At 42.7% G+C, this 20,892-nt stretch overlaps 1 protein-coding gene across 1 annotated transcript in view; it reads right to left on the bottom strand.

Annotated features, from left to right (window-relative positions):
• Positions 1-16,528, bottom strand: part of lnx1 (ligand of numb-protein X 1) — a 22,677-nt gene extending 6,149 nt beyond the window's left edge. The window contains exons 1-5 of the mRNA XM_020603523.1: positions 15,824-16,528; positions 6,664-6,911; positions 3,298-3,453; positions 1,168-1,376; positions 669-1,085 (exon numbers count right to left, since the gene is read on the bottom strand). Coding sequence (XP_020459179.1) covers positions 669-1,085; positions 1,168-1,376; positions 3,298-3,453; positions 6,664-6,911; positions 15,824-15,915 — 1,122 coding nt within the window. The 5' untranslated portion in view covers positions 15,916-16,528. The remainder of the gene's footprint in view (positions 1-668; positions 1,086-1,167; positions 1,377-3,297; positions 3,454-6,663; positions 6,912-15,823) is intronic.
• Positions 16,529-20,892: the final 4,364 nt, after the last annotated feature.

Raw genomic sequence — 20,892 nt, 5'->3', positions numbered from 1 at the left:
CCCCAGGAAAACTATGGTTAGTCATAGTTTCAATTCATTGCCACCTGGTAGTGACTTTCATTCACACATGCATGCAGTCCAGTAGACACATAGACTGGCTGCCTGCTTCCTGTTCCCTTTGCTTCCATTCCATTGAGATTTGCCCTGGTCCCTGACTCTTGAATTAGCCCGTCCAGCCCATTATTGCCCTAATTGGACTAATTTAATTTATTTGCTGCCAGTCCTTAATCCCTGACAGAAAGTGTCTGCTCTGAGAGGCCATCTTGGCTCCGCAGAGACCCAAAAGAGCCACTCAGACTGTTCAGAGAGGAACTCCAGGCCCAGAGACCCTGCAGAGTCAACCACAAACATGCTGCAATTAACTACCATTAACCACAAACACAACACCATTGAGTGGTATCAACCTGGAACCAGAGTCAGCCGCATGGGCCGATCCAGCAGGGAACCACCACAATTAAATACTATTAACTGCAGTGACCACAGACACGACAGCACGGCACAATACAATTAGGCTGAACCACCACAATTATTTTTAATACCTCGGGGAAGCGGGTAAGAACGGAACACAGTTGTGTGATTTGTAACAACATGGACTAATGTCACTGTCACAGCTATATGCTGAGACCTGCTGCCTTAGTTAAGTCAGTTTGTTTATCCTGTTGACTAACCTGGATAAGCAGAGCAGCATGTTCTGGTGTTCCATAACGTAGATCATGCCCGTTGATGGCCAGCACGCGGTCGCCAACACACAACTGTCCATCGCGTGCAGCCAGGCCTCCTTCCAGCAGGTGAAAGATGTGGACTCCGTGCTCCTCTGCCCGCCTCACTAGCTTAATGCCCAGCTGTTCCTCTGGAGTGCTTTTATTCAGGACCACATGGATGCTGTCGTCCCTCAATGGATGGTGGGGTAGGCCATGAGATAGGTGACCCCCAACAACATCATGGCCATACCCATGTGGGTGGCTGTGTGAGCGGTAGCGATGATGCTGTTCTCTGAGTACTGTTAGCCGGAGGAGCTGGCATGGCTGTTTGAGGGTTGCCACGGCGTAGCAGTGGGGTACGTTGCTGATGTCAATGCCATTTACCTGAGAGTGAGACAGAGATGGAGATGAAATTATAACTCTGATGGCTTCTTATTGAGATGCAATACAACAGTTTCCATGATACCTTCAGGATCATGTCCCCAGGTAGCAAGCGTCCATCCCGAGCAATGACACCTTCTCTGTAAATATCCTGGATGAGGATGCGAACCAAGGGGGTCTCATTGCCTCCCACAATGCTGATGGCCAGCGGTTCTGAGGGATCCACCCGTGTGATCTTAATACTGGTAACTTCACCATCAGGGATCAGGTGATGGAGCTGAGGAAGAGCCAGCACTAAGGGAGAAGATGAAAAAAGCAGTTTTGTTCTACTGTACAATGACAAGAAAAACCAAGAGAGAGATACAGACAAATAAAACAGGAGTATAAGTGGGAGAAAGATAGTGTTGTGTAGGGAGAGAGCGACACATCGAGGGAGAAGGAGTGGCACATTGTGGTAGATAGAGAGTTTCAGCGCTGCACCCAGCTGTCTCTACTCCCTCAGGTTACTAAAACAAATTTGTGCAAGTCAAAGAGGAAAATTTACTTGGCTGAATGTCCTGTACAATGTGTGTGTCATTAATCACATACATCTGTAGCAAGTATGCTTGGGAAAACTCTGAATTCCAAATTTCTGCAAAGTTATTACTTGGCTGGGAATGTAAGAAAAGTTATAATACACATATTCCAACCAGTGTGCTCTGGGAATGTTAAATGTGTATTTTCTGGTCAAGATAAGACCCTTTGTTTGTCACTTGTTTTTACCTCATCCATTAAACCCAGCAATAATCAGTATTCTGCTATAACAATAGATGCGGGACTTTATGTGGTCCAATGGTATGATTTCAATGCATATAACCCTTAATGTAAACCTCACTGTTATTGTGTAAAATATACTTTTAATTCTCCTGTCCCCTCAACCCCAGTGGTGAATTCTACTTAACATGATGCATTCTGGACTGGACTATGTGGAAGTGGGTGGGGGTATTTAGTTGTGATTTTGCCAGCAGTCTTGGCCAGTAAATGACAGAAAAGATGTATTCCTCATCTTGTTTCCTTTTCTTTGGTTATGAAAAATGTCTTCCTCTCCTTATTCCTCAGTGGCCTGGCTCCCTTGGCGTCTCTAGCGTCTGTAGCCTCAGTGGTTTGTTCTTCTGACGTAGCACTTTCTCCATTCCAAAGTCAATATTTTGTCTTTATCACAGCAGATTGCTCCATGGGTGGAGAGCACATTAACACTGAGACCTCCTGCTGTTATGTAACCCTTCTATCTTCTATCACACACCCTTTCAACCTGTCTTTTTTCATCCCATCTTTTTTATTTATTTTCACCCACTCCACCATCCATGAGGACATTGCTACACTATTATTTGTTTCCTTATTGCTATTGTTTTACTGGAACTGCTCCTTCCTCCATTTGTTTTGTATGAATCCATCTCTACTTGACTTTCTATCCTCTGTCTCTTTGTCTCTCTAGTGGCAGGCAATGAATATTTAGTCTCTTCTCTCAACTCACTGATGGCCTTAGAGAATAATCCAGCACAGGTCATTTATCATCCCTCATTATTACACAATGCCACATTTCTTCTCTTCTTCTCATCATGCTGCAATTTAGCTTCCACTTTATGCTTTCTACTATCACAAGGGTTGGGTTGTGGATATTACATTATATTTCTACAGCATTTTTTCGGCGCTACATAACATCTTATATATCTACCATATCAAGAACACTGCTCTCCCTGGGGACTACTCCATCAAGTTGATGCAAACCTGTTGGAAAGAGAGGAAGAGGATATGGAGGACAAGGAGGTGGAAAAGGTAAAGACTTGGAAGAGGAGGGTTATAAAAGAAGAGAAGAACAGTAGATGGAGAAGAGGTGGAGGGTGTCATCAGCCTCCTCTCCGGTGACCTCTCCTTTTCAACCTGCCTCAGGCTACCACTCTTTCTGATTCACCTCTAGTGATACAGCCCAGAGATGAATTATTAAAGAAACATATGCTACTGTTACACTGAGGGCTCCCAGTGAGGAACAAATACATTTGGAAACATATGCATACACTAAACCCTCTCTCTGCAATCCTCTTGTGAGAATCATTAAGTGCAGACACAGCAGTGGCATCATACAATGAAGACATGACACAAAATGCACAATATACTGTAAGCAAAGATATATACGCTAAAGAAGCAAAGAGACTGATATATAGGCCTTGATCCATACCTTCCTGTGGTACACTGGAATTCCTGGCATTGTCTCTTTCCTCAGATGTCTCATTGCTCACTGCGTTGCCACTCTTGGTCCTCCGCAGGACACTGAATGCCCGGTTCAGCCTCCTGAAGGAGCGGCTCCTCACTGAAGCTCGATCAAAATTTCTGACTGCAAAGAAGACAGAGGAGAAACAGAGGCACTTTATGGATTATCCCTCTCTGAACATGCCCGGACATGTCTGAATCTGCCTCCTCACAGCCAATCACATGCCTCCTCTGGGCTTAGTGACTGCATAGGCATGTTGCTTTAGGTAACAGAGAAAAGATGATCCAAGAGGTCCAGTTTGAATTTGTTAGGTATTTTTAGTCAGATAGATATTGGTTAGATACTTGATGTATTAGAAATGTTTAGAGTAGACAGGATGTCTAGCTCACGCTGTTAAAAGAACCGACTGCAACAAATTATATAAACTTCTAAGGCTTTTCAAATAACCCAGCACTACACAGTGATTTATAATACCAGGAAACAATATTGTACAACTGTATTAAGCTTTCAGGAACCATTTTCCCTTCATCTGCTTATAGTGAGGTAAATAGTAGAATTATATTACAGTGTTTAATTGGTCAGCACAGTGTGGCTGGAGGTGCATTGCATTGGGTTTTTGACCACTAGTAGTGTATCTAACTGTTTGGAACTCATGGGGATCATTTTTTACGGTTACATGATTAAATGAATTTAACTGATTGTAACAACAGTGAATTTTCCTAATGACACTGACAAAGAAACTATATTAACTATATTACTAAATTAAATTTGCAACACATTCCAAAAAAGTTGGCACAGTAAAGCATTTACCACGTTGTGATGTTGCCGTTCCTTTTCACAACAAGACTTAAGGTGCACAACAGTCCTGGTTTTACGCTGACGCAATTTGCGTTTCAAGATGTGCCACATGTTCTCTACTGGGGACAGGTCAGGACTGCAGGCAGGCCAGTCCAGCACTCGCAGCCTTTTCCTTCACAGCCATGCTTTGGTAATGTGTACTCTATGAGGTTTTGCATTGTACTGAAATAAGCACGGGCATCCCTGGAAAAGATGTTGTCTTGAAGGCAGCATATGTTCCAAAATCTCAGTATTGTTCAGCATTAATGGAGCCATCACAGAAGTGTGAGTTACCTTTGCCAAGGGCGCTGACACAAGCCCAGACCATGACAGGGTCTGTCATGGTCTGGGCTTGGACTGTTTTGGACTTGTTGCTGGTAACAGTCTGGATGGTCCTTTTCATCTTTGGTCCAGAGCACACAGCGTCCATTCCTTCCAAAAATATGACCTGAAATACTGATTTGTCTGACAACAATACACATTTCCACTGTTGGTCAATCCCAGATGCCTCTGAGCCCAGAGCAGTCGACTGGACACTGTTGACATAGGACTTCCTTTTAGCACGGTACAGTTTTAAGTAGCATTTATGGACACAACTAGATATTATAGTGCCTAGCCCAGGTGTGCCAAAGTCATCCCGAGCCCATGTGGTTATATCGCTTATAGAAGAGTGACGATTCTTGATGCGGTGCCGTCTGAGGGATCAGAGAACATGTCATCCACCTTAGGCTTGTGCACTTTGCCCTTTACACACTAAAAACCCTCCAGTTCCCTTGAATCTTTTAATTATGTTCTGCACTGCAGTGGGTGACATATCCAAATCCCTTCCTATCTTTCTTTGAGGAACATTGTTTTTAAACATTTCGATAACTTTCTCTCACATATGTTGGCAAACTGGTGGTCCTCGGCCCATCTTTGCTCCTAAAGGACCAGGCCTTACCTGGATGCCATTTTTGTACTAAATCATGATGCAGTCCCCTGTTGACATCACCTGTTTCAACCATTATTTCATTATTATTATTTCAGAATGAAGTGTTTATTTTGAACAAAGAATTAAATTGATGAGGTATCACATCAAATAATGTGCTGCTGTATTGTTTTCAATGTAATGCAGGACACATAATTTCCAAATCACTATTTATAGTTTTAATTTTAATTTTACATACTGTCCCCACTTTTTCTGATTTGGGGTTGTAGTAATCCCCTAGTAAACATGAATGTAAACAATTCCAAATATAAAAAATAAAATAAGTAATAAGGAAGGAGTTGCATCCTTGTCAGACCTTAAGGACACACACAGAGCATTTTGGTTACACTAGATGTAAATCATACACAGTGTACCTTTTAGGCAAAGGTTAAGCTATTGTAGGTTCAACTGTTTCCAGACAGTGTCCCCCGTACTGAGACATGCTGTGTCACCACAGTGGTTTCTGTTTATTTACCTCCAATCCATCCTTTTCTCCCATGTTTTATTTGTTTAGCAACTGTTAACAAGTTCATATAATGAATCTTTTTTGTGGATAGAGGATCTACTTTCAAACAGTGGCTTTTTACTTAACAAACCCAATCCGTGCTGAATATAGTTACTTGGTTGTGAAACTGCAGCAGTGGCAAAATGCACTGTGGACACTAGTGACTATGACCAAAAAAACCTCTGACAGAGCCTCTTGTCTGGTACATATCTTCTCAGGAAAAGACAGACAGACTACAGGAGGCTGCAGTGGAGAGATAACAGCCCCAGCCTGGCTGCACTGAGGATGGGGCAGCGGGCCTCTGCAGCACTGCTCCCTCCCTCTGCGGGCTCTGACAGCTTGTTCAGCAGTAGTGGCGCTCATGGTGGTGGTGGTGGCTGCTCAGCCGGACTTAAACTGCTGGTGCAGCATCATTTGGTGCCCCCACTTCCTATATGCTCCATTTGGGGGCTGGATAGAGGGGAGAGCGATGGAGGGCCAGAGAGGAACATTTGTGACTGATTCCTAGTTTCACAGGTAGGAGAATTGGAGGAAGAGCTGTGATCACATCACTGGCCATTAATGCTTACATCTGTTATATTTAACCTACCTCTAATTCCATGTCTCCTTGGCTCAACGACTTTCTCTCTCTCTGTTTCTCTATTGTTTTCCACAGAGAGATTTTATGGATTGGTGAAAAACAACAAGGCAATAGAGCTAATTGGTTAATAGAATTTCTATCAGAGACCATTAGAGAGAACAAAGACTGTATTTGAGTTTGAACAAGCAGCTGGATTATATGCTATGAATCTGCAGGTGTAAATTTATGTTTGAGTATAGATCAGTGGCCTGTGGTTTTGACTTGGAGATGATGTAACTGTGACTAGAAAGCTCTCTACTCTCTGTTGAGTTTCAATCTGTTATTCTGGTAAATACACACTCCCTCTAGCATTCTTTCTCTCGTCACTTAATTTTAGGGTGACATCATCCAGCACGCATGGGCCCCCATGAGCACACTAACATCCTTTCGCCCACTCACACTCACCCTTCTTGGTGCTGCTGCGTGCAGCCAGGCTGGTTGTGCTGCCCGACTGGCTGTTTTCCTCCATGCTGGGGTCAAAGGCTGGGTTGACCAAACCAGGCTCGTCTGACAGGAGGGCCACAGCGGCGGAGGTGGGGCCATCATTGGGCAGCGTGGCGATGGTGAGTTCTGATGTACTGTCGGTGCATTCACCCTCCTGTGAACGTCGCTTCCTGTCTGCTGAAAGCCCATAGTGAGAGGCCCCTTTACACCTGCACAAAGAGGTCAAAGTCAAATTACAGTCATCATGGTGCAGTTAATGCTAAACATCCTGATGAAATGATATTGATATTAATGAAATCATGTGCTTAAATTTAGAAATTAACTACATGTTGAAGCAACAACGACAGCATCACTTTTCATAGTAAAATGAAAGTTAACAAAGTCATGTTAACAGCAAATGAAAAGGTCACATTCTCAAGACTAATGTGAGCAGATATCAGCATCTCCTGCAGCCTGGGGCTTTGTGACCTCTGTCTTCTGCTTTGAGACCACCTCGCACCACTTATCTGACCTTAACATTCAAACATCACCTCTCTAAAGCCTGAAAAATAAGCCACAACTACACATATGGTGGCAGGATATATTTCCCAATGCTCTTGCCTAAAATTCACAGAGCACCTCCCAGAATATACCAGAATTATCAGATTTACACATGAAGAAAAAAACGTGTTTCTGGTGTTCACCTTTTTTGTGACAGCATCTGTATTCACATGTAGGATAGATTTTTCTCTATGGCTGTGAGTAGCCTGACAGCTGATTGAACACAAATGTAAGAAAGCACCCATTCAAGAGGAGAGAGAGCAGATAACTGGCACAACATTTGAATATAAAACAGTTCTTTTTCACAAAAGCAAATATAATTCCTAAGTTTCAGATGTCACATTTACACAGTCACTCTCTTGTACACACAAACTCAGATACACACCTGTGTACACATGCGTGTACATGACATGATGCACACCATAAAAGGCTTTTTTCACTTACAATATTAAATTGGGAAGGTTTGTGCTTGCATTAAAGAGATCCCTACAGAGCAGGTTATTGTATTGCTGGAGAAGTTTCTTCCATCTGTAAGCCATAAAGGGTTTGAGGTGATGCTTCGTCAGATGCAGGAATAATACTGGCTTGTCTTTCCAGCTGTCTCTGCGGAGCCATCAGCACAAACATTAACTGGATTTTAATGAGCTGGATCAAACCCAGGCTCTGCTTTAACAGTAGCTCAGAAAAATAAGAAGAGTGCAATCCATTCTACTGTGCAAGTTGTAGGATGGTCTGGGATACCACTGGATCTTTCATGGAGGATATTAAGCCAAAAAGGAGAAGTTAAGTAAAAGTAAGAAAGGGTGGTAATAATCCTTGCAGGGCCACACAAGGAATAACACATGCCTCTACCATGTGACCACATGGTAGAGGCATGTGAGACAAGGGAATACACTGGTCGCCTTAGGGTGCCAGAATTTTGTCTCAGTAACAGTGCTGTCTGATGAGGTCCTGCAAAATGTCCATATTTCACAGGGAAAATCATTTCATTCTGAAGTGGGTTCTAAATTCTATCTCACTTGTAGCCATGAGTCAGTCTCACAGTTAGATACAGCATTACACAAAGCTGACATACCTATTGATCTTACTCTGGGCTCTGTTACATAACACTACGCTCCAGTGAGGTGTACGTGTCTCTACATACTCCTCCCAGCTGGTGTTAATATCATCATTTATATACAGATTCACTCCCTACCAAAGCCTTGTACAGCAGAACTGATTATACTGGAGTTTCTGACTGAAACATTAGCTTCCTATTTATTTAGACACACACATAGACACTTTTGTTTTTGCTCCTCGTGGGGATTTTATATGGATTTACATTCATTTCCTGGAGACTTACCCTAACCTTAACCACTACTTGTCTAATCCTTACCCTTACCCTAACCTTAAACCAAGTCATCACTCTAAAGTTCAGTAGTTGACATGGTGGGAACCAACATCTCAGCATCTGGTTTCCACGAGCACGGCCGGGTCCCCACAGGGTGTGTGTAAACAGCTTTGAGTCCCCTAAATTTGAGTAATACCAGGTGTGCACACACACTCCCTTTTGATAGGTTCCTGTATGGACCAACTGGTCTGGGCTGACTACGGTATATGGAACAGAAGACAACATTGCTCTGTTTCATCGTGGGTAGTGGAAAATGGAAAACCACAGTCAGTCACTGGAGATGGGCAAATATTGCTGAATACATGTTCACTCACTTACATAAAACTATAGACCACCCAACATTTTAGAAAAATGTCTGTCCAAGTATTAATGAATGCACACTACACACAGAAACTGAGTTTGACTATGGAAGATCTTAAGGGTTTCCTTTCTACTACGTGTTCTGTGATCATAGCGCTTAGATAAAGCTCATTAAAAAACAAAGAAAAGTATATTTAGAACAGACGTACTATCAGGAACAAGGGATACAAACTGTAGTTTTTGATTAGCCGCAGAGACAGATTCACTGAGACAACAGCACGTAGCCATTGTTCAGTGTGTGACTGGTTTATTAAAGGCTTTTTCTCCTGTTAATTAAAATCATCTTCCTCCAGGGGATAAGAGTTGCCTTAAAACCAGCCATATCTCAGCTATGTAGATTTTTAATGTTTGAGTTTTAATGTTAAGGCAACAGTCTGTGCTTTTTGAGGTTACAGGCAGGGAAGTATGACAGAAACGCCTTGTCTCCCTCACCAGGGTGGTCCTGCAACTTTAGAGCCAAGGTAAGCCAAGCCAATTATATGCAAGTCTGTACACTGGAGAGGTGAAATGCTTGACATCCATGAATATACACTCTCCCTCCATATTTTTCTCTTTCTTCTTTTCTTTTTCTCATAAACAAATATTCTCTTTTGTGTAATGATGGAGGTTTGAGTGCTTGTACAAAGCTATCCTTTAATCATAGAGCTTAGAGTGTGCTCAACACAACTGCAGTATCCTTGTCTCACTCAGCACAGCCTCAGTTATCACATCATCTCTCTAAACCTCGAGATCTGTGGTGAGATAAGGAGCAAAGACACCAAAACATCCCCAGTACTCTTCACTTCCCTCTTCTACCTCTCCTTCCTTTTTGGCTTTGCTCTCGCCAGTGCAGTAGATATTAGCCACGATGCTTTCGGTGACATGGTGGTTGAGCCAGCGTGCCCTGGCTGTGACACAAACAGTTCTGTTCTTGTGATGTGAAATAAACACCAGCTCACAACTCATCAAAGCCTGTGAGATTCCCCAATCCTCTTTGGGGGTGAGTGGATTATCCTTCCTAACCCAAATACTCTCTCTGCTCCCTGATGGCAACAGACGACGTGTTGGACCACACTCTGCATACAACACAAATGACCCTAGCTGAGTCAGGCAGTAAATTAAAGAAACAAGGCTGCCTTCACATGCCATACCACACTGTAGTCATGCAGATTTTTTGGGATCAAAAGCATTGTTTATGCACAGTGTCATTTGTGGGGGCACAGCTGAATGACCTATGCAGCTCTTCTACATAGGGGCCCTTCTTTCTCTTCTTCTCATTTCACTTCCTTTCTCGCCCAAAAGTAGAAGCACACACTTGTCCCTGATGAGTTCTGACTCCGGCAGCAAACTTTCTGATACTCTTGAAAATGCATCAGCAACACCTGACAGGTAAGAACCCAAACGAATAGGAAATAATTTCCAATTGCACAGAGAGCCTGGAGGTAGCCTGTGGGTTGTTCTCACTAAAAAATGTGTAGAATACAAGTGGGTGTGTGTGAGATATATGGAAAATTACCTTGTGTGACAAAGAATGTGAGAGAAGTCTAAAAGTAGCAGCATGTGTCTGTTGAGTATATTCTTGGAGAACTAATGAATATGTGCACAGTGCAATATTCACCAACTTCTGAGTCACTGATCTATTTTGGTCACAGGAACATGCTCATCCTTGCCACATTATAAGCTAAAAACTTTTACATTTTCTTTAACCAAGTGTTAAATTAAAAGCCTTACAAATCGTAAGAAAAGCCTTAATCTCACCATACTATCACCATACTATCTGACTGATTCAGGGATGAAGCCCCCGAGAGAAAACTGACCATAAAGCTTTAGCACACGAGAGTAACTTGGTTTAGACCAGACTGAGAAAAGACCACAGGTGCTTCCCAGAGCACCTGTGGTCTGTAACACACACAAACACAAAGCACTGTAGTTAACAACAGCACTACTGGTGCATTGTCAACCAGCTGAATATTGATAAAGGCTTCAAATGAACATTTTCCTTTCTTAGATTAGTATATTGATTATTCCTTTATCACACACTTGGGCCATATGTCAAACACATAAAGTCGAGTTTGACTGGGGGAGAAGAGAATGACAGGATGATAATGAAAGAGAATGAAAAGAGTGACATAAAGACAGAGTAATCCAGGTAATGATTAACTAGAGGAGTGTTAATCAGAGGACGTGCTAGTGTGTTGATTGGATCCACGTGCTGCGAAGGGTAGTCCCATCTGCTGCATGAGGAGGTGGTGAGACCACAGTAAGAGGGGACAGGCTCTGCTGGCTGAGCTCATTTACAAAAACAGATCTGCTAAATTCAAGTAGGAGGCAAGATGTAGCTGGGTGTGAGTTCTTTGTAGATAAATGTGCACAGAAGTCAAAAGTGAATGTGTACAGAGGCTCACACAGCACATAATACTGTCTTTGTGTTTGAACTTTCCATTGTGCTTGTGTGCAGGGAGGGGTGGCTTGGCAGGTTTGGCATGCAACTGTGTGTCAGCACAGAGCCGAGGCCTTCTGGTCACCACAGTGTCAGTTGAATCAGTCTGTTAGAAATAGTCCAAACTTTGACTCAGGGTTTTTTAGTCCATCAATATGTACAATCATCGATAGGGCCCTGGCCGCATGATCAGACTGGAAGGACATTTACTGTACAGTGGGGAGCACCTATTGTGTCAATGTCAGGTTTCAACCAACAAGGCAATCTCACACTCCATTTGTCAATAGAGAAGAGAGCACAAGAAGAACTACAACTGATTTATTCTCTGCTCTTGGGCTCATTAATGCACCCTATAGTATGCGCACCTCACCAGTGGCTATTTTCCAGCCCTGCAATGAAATACTACGTGTACTTTTCGCTCAGTAAAGTGCAGACAACTCTAACTATTAATTCCTGTTACGCTACAATACATGATCATCGACAATCCCCACCAGGCTGCTGTCCTACATTACTCTTGGTACCTTTAGCCTAGATTCCTCAATCTCTGCCACACCAGCCTTTGGCAGTGCTCTGGTTTCTCTACCTCCACGTGCCATGGTACAACTGACTGAAACACTGCCAGCACTGGAGAGTCCAACCCATAGCCCTGCACTCATTAGGGTAGTGTTCATGTGAGAGATTAACTCCACACTGCTCTGCTCTCTGCTGTCAGCTACACCCTGCTGACTCTACAGACCTCTCATATGGAAGCCCTCCTACAGATTATCCTGCTTGTAGACAGGACACTGTAGAAAATATTCCACATTAAAACACATCAAGCCTCAAAGACCCTAAACAGCAAACAGACTTTGAGCAAAGCAAAGGTTAACACACAGCTACAGTATAAGTAGGGCACTTAATGTAAATGACTCAGCACAAACATGAAGGTGCACTGTGCTGCTAAAAGATAAATACAGTACAGGTTTAGTAAAAATGCATTTACTGTAAAACATACCAAACTCAAATCCATGTTTAAACCTTCTCTGCATGCTCACACCACCATGTGTTCACCTTGCTACTATGCTGTATTTTTGTTTGAACATCTGATAGGAAACTTGAACCTGCTACTGACTTCTTTTCTTTAGTAAACAAATAGGCACATAAGTCATCTATTCTTTAGTGACATGGTATTTACACATGAATTATGGACACTTCAGTTACACCTGGGCAAATGTGCGTTTTTGTGTGTTGTACTGTGCGTATTTATTTTATGTGAGGTGTAACGTAATATTAAAGCTATGCGTTTGAATGTTCGTTTGTGAACAACTTCAGTGTGTCCTTGACATGTGTCCTTGTCTTGTGTTTCCTTTTAGCTTTGACTGTGTCTGCAGTGCACGCTGTTGTTACATTTAGGCTTTGTCAGTCCACACATAGTGAATACATGATCCCATGATGGATCCGCTAAATGCTTTATAGTGTAAACACCATACAAAGAAGTAATTAAGCTGACTTAATGTTATCTTTTTAGAAAGATGTGTAAGTTGTTCAAGAGGCTAGGATTTAGGCTCTTGGCCTGATTTGTATCTCTGAGCTCCTCGCTCCCTGGCCCTTCCTGAATATCTGGCCTGCTGGATACAATGAGACAGGGAGAGCTGCCTCACTGCAGAATAAGGATTAATATTTAATCTAAACAAAAGTCTAATTAGTGAAGCCTGCCCAACACTTGGAGCAGCTACGAGGCTGAAGAGGGCATGAGATGGACTTGGCATTAACAAACGACTGGTGTTGTTCAGATCTAATGAGTGCATGGCAGGCGGGTGACTAATCCTGTTAGGATGCGGCCATGCTGAAGATGTCTGGAGCACCAGGAGTGTGCGCAGCTCTCAGTGATCAAACACCTCCTGGATGAGGGCTGAAAGGAGGGAAGCTAAACTAATCATAGTGTTTAATACATCTCAGCGCAGGCCCAGAAATGAGCACAGATTAATCATTAATGTTCTACAGCACTGCCCTGTGATTATCATGGGAGGTCATGTGGGCTGGGGAAAGGAAGGAGCAATGGTGTGTGTAAGGAGCACAGAAATCACAATCTAGGTGCTCTCCTGTGTGTGCCTGTGCTGTGTTTGTATTGGCTGCTGCTGACAGAGTAAAATAGCAGTAACTATATTAAGCTTTTCATCACAGAGACACATTTACTCGTCCCCCAGCTGCGTATAGACAATAGTCTGTATACAACCCTGTGCACGCGTATTTATGTGTGAGTACAACAGATTGCAGCCACCCACATTTTTCCCCACACACTACACTTACTCTAGTAATCACATTAAACTGAAAGACATTAGGAACAAAAACTGAGGGAGAAAGATAAGTAGGAAGATGAAGCAGAAAAAATCGAGGCAGGCAGAGACGGTGGTCACACAGGGGGAGCCTCCTGTCAGCAGTATGGATAAAGACAAATGGTGTGCCACTGCCCTCCAGCCAGGCAGAAAAACACCATGTCCGTGTTCGTCTGCTCTTGGTCTCTGTCTCTGTCATGTCATAATCAGCAAAACCCTCCCTGTCACAAGCACAGAAACACACTCGTGCATGTGCCCTCTCTGTCTGACTGTCACTACTTCTCATTTAGTTGGCTTTGTCAGTGTCAGGGAGAAATCTGATCATTTTATATACAGTCAAGCCTTCACTGAATTAGCCCACATACAGTAGGTGTACTGGGTGCCATCACCATGGTAGCCGTACGTACAGCCAGATGGAAATCAGGTGCAGGAAGTGACCTTATAGCCTCCTGTCTCCTCTCATCTCCCCTCTTCTCTGTGCTATACTGCTCATTCACTTTGGTTCCATTCTTCTCAGATCTTTCTCCTTCTCCTATTCTTTCTACATATAATCAAATGTGAGTATTTCATCTCAGCTACCTCTCCTTTTCCAACCAGTTCCATCTTTCCCTTTCTCTCCTCTACTCTTTTGGCATCTATTGCTGCCAAATTTGTGCTCTTGGTGTCTCCAGGATCTAAAGCCCCACTCAGTGGAGAGAGCATAGAATGAAACAAGGGAGTTTATAAGGCGCTCTATTGTTCCATGTATTCATACAGTATAATGGGATATTTCCGTCAGGCTGGAGAAAGGAGCGGTAGCTCAGCTCGAAGATCAGAGAGCTCCGGCTTCACATGGAGCTGTTGGATACAGTCAACATTAACTCCACCACAATGAGAGTCTGGAGGCCAATACAGAAAAGAAAACACAACTCAGAGCAAGAGGAGCCAAGGAAAAAACAAGTGATGTGCAGTGTAGTATAAAGGACAAAAGAGAATATTAGGTCTGCTGTTTTGTTCCTGAAACAATTCATCAAATTTTCAGTAAATTGACAACAATGGTGATGATCAGTTATTTTCAAGCAGAAATTCTAAACATTCCATCTCCCATATTTGAGTGGTGCTCTTTTTTAAACTCACTGTAAACTGAATATATTTGAGTTTGGACTGTTGCTCAGGCAAAACAAGCAGCACAGTATAAAGATGTTGTCACTATTCTGAGCTCTGTGGTATTGGGATGAGTTTTTCCCAATATTTTCAACCTCTATATACTATTTAAACAATTAATTATAATAATAATAATAATAATAATAACACAAGTAGCAAACAGCTCAGTCAGAAAGAAAATGAATCATTAGCTGCAGCCCTAATATCAACCCACAGTTACAGCATGTGGTTTGTTTCTATGGTGCCAGAATTCAATACCCAGTAGCCAAAGTGATGTCCATCTGTGTTAATAGTGATATAACATTGTCTGTTGAAATATTAATTTAAAAAAGGTTGTGAGAATGTGCACTAGGTGTGGCTTTATGTTATGTTACATTATGTACTGGTGGTAATTTTATGTATAAACTATATGACAGCTTCTAACAGATTGTATAGTGTATACACAGCACATGAGATCCAAGAGTAGCCAGGTATGAATTTTTAATGCTAAGGTGAAGGACTTTCCTATAAACACATCGTTGTTGCAGTACAACTGTCCATATGCTCAGCGAGACTCACACATACACACTGTTACAATCATGAGCAAATGCACGCTGACATTGTTCTTAAATCAATACAGATACACTCACGCATGCTGTTAAAGACGGAAAAAGATGCCACGCTGCGGTGCTGCTCTGTAGCATTCAAACTATCCTGGACAACACAAAGCCCCTACCTGTGCTCCAGTTCCACTGCAACCGAGGACCATAGTGAACATTGTCACATCATCAAGCGATGATCAATATGTAAACATTGCTAAGTTACACATCTGTAAGCATGAATAGAGTGGACCTAAACAAATGAAAGTGAAAGACATACAATAACAAATTAAAATAGCATGGATTGTTGATGGAGGAAAGAGATGGGGTGGTGTTGGTGAAAATGATTCAAGTGGAGGCTGAGTTTGGTACTCACAGCTCAGAATAGAGGATGTGCAGGTTGCCCAAATTATCTGTGTAGTTGGCCGGGCTGAGCCAGGGCAGGACCAGCAGCAACAGAGCCTTCATAGTCAACACTCGGCTCTTTTTCTGTCTTCCCCCCCTCTTGTATTCCTCTTTTTCTCCTCACTGAAGTGCTATCCTCTTCTATTCCCCCCCACCTTCCTTGTTTCCTCCTCCACCTCCAATTCTTCAAAGCCTGGCTGTTCTGACCCCCCTCCTCACCTGCCTTCCTTCTCTAGAGGGGCTGTCAGATCAGAATTAATCTTTCACTTCCTACCTTTTCACCCTCTTTCTTCCCCTTTGCTCTCTCGTTTCTCTACCTCTGTCTTTGTGTTTCTTCCTCTGCTTCAAGCTGGCTGCCTGGTCATCTCAGCTGCAGAGGCAAACGGGCCAGTTGCCAGAGGCTGAAGACGGAACTGAGAAGGAAGAAGCAGCAGATGCAGGTGCAGACGAGAAGTCCCGTTGTGAACAGAAGGAAGAGGACAAAGTGCAAGAAGAAGAGGAAGGAGACCCCTGCAAATGTGACACATTTGGAATACAATTCGAGATGTGCAGCCCCTTAATCTGCTCTGGGCACTGGTGAGTTGTAAGAGGATTTGCGCTCGTATGTGTGCATATCTGTCTGCCTCGGTGAGTATGTGCGTGTGTGTGCACGCATGTGGATGTCAGAGAACAGCGCAGGCTGTGACTTATACTGCAGCAGAAACCACTGAGGGGGGAGATGGAGCAGACCAAACAAAGATAGGAATTGGGGGGGACATACCTGGTGCTGCTCTGGATTGCTCTGCCCTCCTCACATGTATACACACACACACAGACTCAGCCATAAACACATACATACAACCTTTGCATTCACCTCCTCATGTCTACACATACACTGGCCCATGAAGGGGAGGGTAGATGAAAGGTACAGGGATTATTGCTTCCTAACCCTTACCCCTCCTTTTCAGCAATGGATTGCTCCCGGTGCAGCAGATTGGTCTGATCGCTCAAAAGAAACTGCCAAAACGTGTGAGAAAAAAAAACAGAGCATGACCGTGACAGGCCGGTGAATCAATATTCTCTAGCAGGGATGAAAGCTTCTTATTCTGAGTGACATGAAAGAAAAAGATGGGAAAAAGAGAAAAGCTGGAATAAGACTTTATTGTACAAACTCACATGTCATTCATTCAGTCAGTCATTCATTTATACATTCATTCAGTTTTATAATATACAAAGGTTAAACCCTTCCATCATCACTTCCTATTTGATTGGCTGGGAAGTGACTAGGGCAGAGGTGTGTGTGATGGCAAACTCTTAGGTGTTGGTGGAATTGACCGGAAGATGTGATTTGGTTCTGAATACAGAAGCAAGAACTGTATTGCTAATTGCAGCGAGGCTGTTTGAAGTATGTACAAGCTTTCTTTCACACATTCTTCTGTCATCTGTCATTGTACTGCCATCCATCTCTTTTTAAAAACAAGGCAGGAGGGAGAGATGGTGGCTAAACAGTTTTGAATATGAAACCTTTTATTCTATTTTTGCTCTGTCCAATCTCACCCTTGATGCTGTTTCCAATACAGTTTTATTGAATTTTATTTATTTCAAAATCACAAGTTTGTGTCAGCACTGGGCAGTATTGTCCTTTTCCTGACTTTCATTTCCATCTTTTCACTTTTCTTGCCTTCCCCCTATTGGTTTTTCACAGCCCTGAGGAGTCTGCTTCCCTCAGAAAAGATATTTAACTGTTGTAAATACCCTGTCTGAATGAATGTTTCATGGACGGAGGTAGTGTGACTATACATGGTCAGAATTTGTGTGTGTGCATCTCTGTGTTAATGCATGCATGTGTGCAGAGTGAGGCCTACTGTAAGTTGTCCTGCGGTATTTGAACAGTGCTCACAGCAACAAGACCACAGGGCATGCAGGAAATGGAAATGTAATTGGATTGTGACAGGATGCAGTTTGTGAACAGAAATCAGTCTGCCTCACAGGAGGCATTTCATACACTAACACATTAACGTGCACCCACAAAAACACCATCCTAACGCATACAAACATACACATACTCTCACCCCATTATTCCTTTTCACTGCCCACTCACAGCAGCTCATTACTCATAGTGATGGGAATTCAAAGTACTTATTTCCAAATGTACAGCATATTTTGGGTTTAGAATTTTGCCGTACAAAGAGAAGCTAGGCAGATAGGGATTGTGGGTATAAACTGAGGGGTGTATGGATGTACATTAATGGAATACTGAGTAAAGAAAAGGAGCCTAGCCACATGATACCTTGTGTGAACTGTGGGCCTGATTTCCAAGTAGTCCTCATACTGTGCTTGCATCTGTAAGAGTTTGCGATATGCTACATGAGTCTATTCCACAAACTGTAGCCCATATAAAAATGGAAAACACATCACCACTATGCAAAAGTGAAGCATGCGACTACCCGATCTGTGCTGCCTACCTGATCTGTTTTATGCTTGTGCAAAGAAGCAATTAATAGCAGTGTCGTGTCACCTTCCTTAGTCATTTGGTCCTAAACTTAACCACTCAGGAAGTAGCTGCATGTACCTTTCATGTACCTGTATGCATAAAAATATAGAAAGGTTCAGGTTTCCAGTACAGACTGGGCACTGACAAAACCAAGATATTGTGAATATGGGGTTGGTCATCTTATGTTTGTCATGCATTTAGGAACCAGATTCTGCACAGTGGTGACCAATAAAAGGAGGGTAAGGAGGCCTGTTTTGATCTACAGGACAAAGTAACAAAGTCAACAAGAAATAGCACTGATCAGGTTTGTTCTTGATTGCAGAGTATGTGTCCAGAATGACCATTTCTCCATTCACAGGCCAGTTAAGGTCATGAATGAATAGATGGGTATGAAATCAGCTCTGAACAGATGGTGTGACTGTCTCAGTCATAACAGTTCCTGAACTACTGCCAGAATCTGGGGTACGGCCAAAGCCATCATGGGCACCAAACTACACTCACACAAAGATATGGTCAGTGAAGAATAGGGGCATATACACAGAAGCACAGGTCTTGAACCTTACAGAAGAGTTGTTGATTTTTCTACATATTGGCCTTATTCTGACAGAAGCCATTTTGAGCTTCCATCATATTTGGTGGATGGGAATAGGAAATCTGTCTTAACTGGCAGGTTCCCATTATTTCAGTTGCAGATCAACAAGCACAGCCTACAAATGTTGACATTCATAAAAATATCATGTTATAGATTCACCACTCAAAAGCATTTTTGAATAAGTTCACATTCTGTCCTTCTATTTCAATACATATTGTACCGATAGATGAAAAATTAAAGAAAAAAAAACCCTGAATAAATTAGCAGAGAAACATAATTAATGAAACTATTAAGAAGATGTCACCAGGTACTGTACCAGTACGTTGATGTGTATGAAGATGATAGAACTGCAATGGGTGTACAGGAAGAGCAGCCTTCTTCTTCTGTGTTTCACTGACACTCCTGATTCTGTGGTCTGTGGTGATGGTTTTAATCCCTCGCCCGATGCTGCTGCTGCGTGCAGGAGCATGCAAAGCACAGTGTCTCGGCAGCAGACACAACACCCACAGGCTCTAATCCTCATCTTGGGGGACCTTAACCATGCCTCCCTCCCCCCTCTCTGCCACCCTCCCAAACTTCACCCAGTGTGTTAATTGCCACACAAAGGACAATAAAAACTCTGGACCTACTGTATGCTAATGCCAGGAATGCATACACTTCCGCCTCCTCCCCCTTTGACCACTGACTGCTCTGTCTCTTGGACTGATTGTTGGAGCGTCATCTTGTTCCTGATTTCTCTGAAATGCTTGTACTGTCTTGTTTTTGGTATTCTTGATTTGCTTTTCTTTTGTTTTCCTTGCGGTGTCTGCTGTTCTTATGGTGTCTGTTGTTTAGTCTCTACTGCTGTTGATATATGCAGTTTTTCCCAATTGTGGAATTAATTGTGGGAGTAATATTCTTGTTCTTGATTTCTCTCAAGTGCTATGTTTTGTCTTGTGTTTAGATTTGCTTCTTGGAGGTCCCTGTGGTGTTTTGTTGTTTGCTCTGTAATGCTGCTGGAACACTGGAATTTCCCCATTGTGGGATCAATAAAGTCTTACCCCTAACTGTCACCCAATAATTCTCCCGTAATTTTATTCTGCCTATGTAAAGTACTTTGGTCAACTGGATATTGTTTTTAAAGCACTATATAAATAAATCTGATTTGATTTGATCCCAAGTTAAACAAGAAAATTCATATTTTCTAACAATCCTCCTGAACAACACATGCCTTATGAGCAGGATGACATAATTTGTCAGTGCCTTCTAAAATAATTACACATCACTTTTGCCTGACACCACTATGGGTAAAGATGGATTAGGTTTACACAGAAAATGACCTAGGGAAAGGGTAGGCCTAGGGAAAGGTCACAGTTTGGGTTAAAACTACTATTTTGTTATTATGATGCATTTGGGGTTATGGTTACAATAATAACCATTTGGTTAATTAATTGTTCGTTATGGTTAAAAAAAAATTGGCTTTTGTTGGGAGATGGGAAGCAATTACTGGTCTCCTATTTTAAATCTAATGTTTGGTTGATGCAGCCAATCACCCTGACCTCCCATGCTTGTACTTTGTCACTGTATACTTAATAACATCACACTACTACCTCATTTGCTTCCTTTAACTTTTTATCAACAACAACAACATCGATCCATTCATTATCTATACTGAATAGGGCCGCGGGATGGCTGTAGCCCAGCCCAGCTGACATTGGGCGAGAGGCGGGATACATCCTGGACAGGTCGCCAGTCTGTCACAGGGCTGACATGTAGACAAACAACCACACATACTCACAGCCACTCCTACGGGCAGTTTAAAGTCATCAATCAACCCAAGCTGCATGTCTTTTGGACTGTAGGAGGAAGCCGGATTACCCAGGGAGAACATGTGAATGCCGCACAGAAAAGCATGAGCTCGGCTGAGGCTCAAACCTGGAACGGAACATTCTTGCTGTGAGGCAACAGTAATAACCACTGTTCCACCACGCTGCCC

Source organism: Monopterus albus, unplaced genomic scaffold, assembly GCF_001952655.1.
Source record: "Monopterus albus unplaced genomic scaffold, M_albus_1.0 scaffold61.1, whole genome shotgun sequence".
In the NCBI taxonomy this organism is placed as follows: domain Eukaryota; kingdom Metazoa; phylum Chordata; class Actinopteri; order Synbranchiformes; family Synbranchidae; genus Monopterus; species Monopterus albus.
This window is presented reverse-complemented; position numbering and strand designations above follow the sequence as displayed.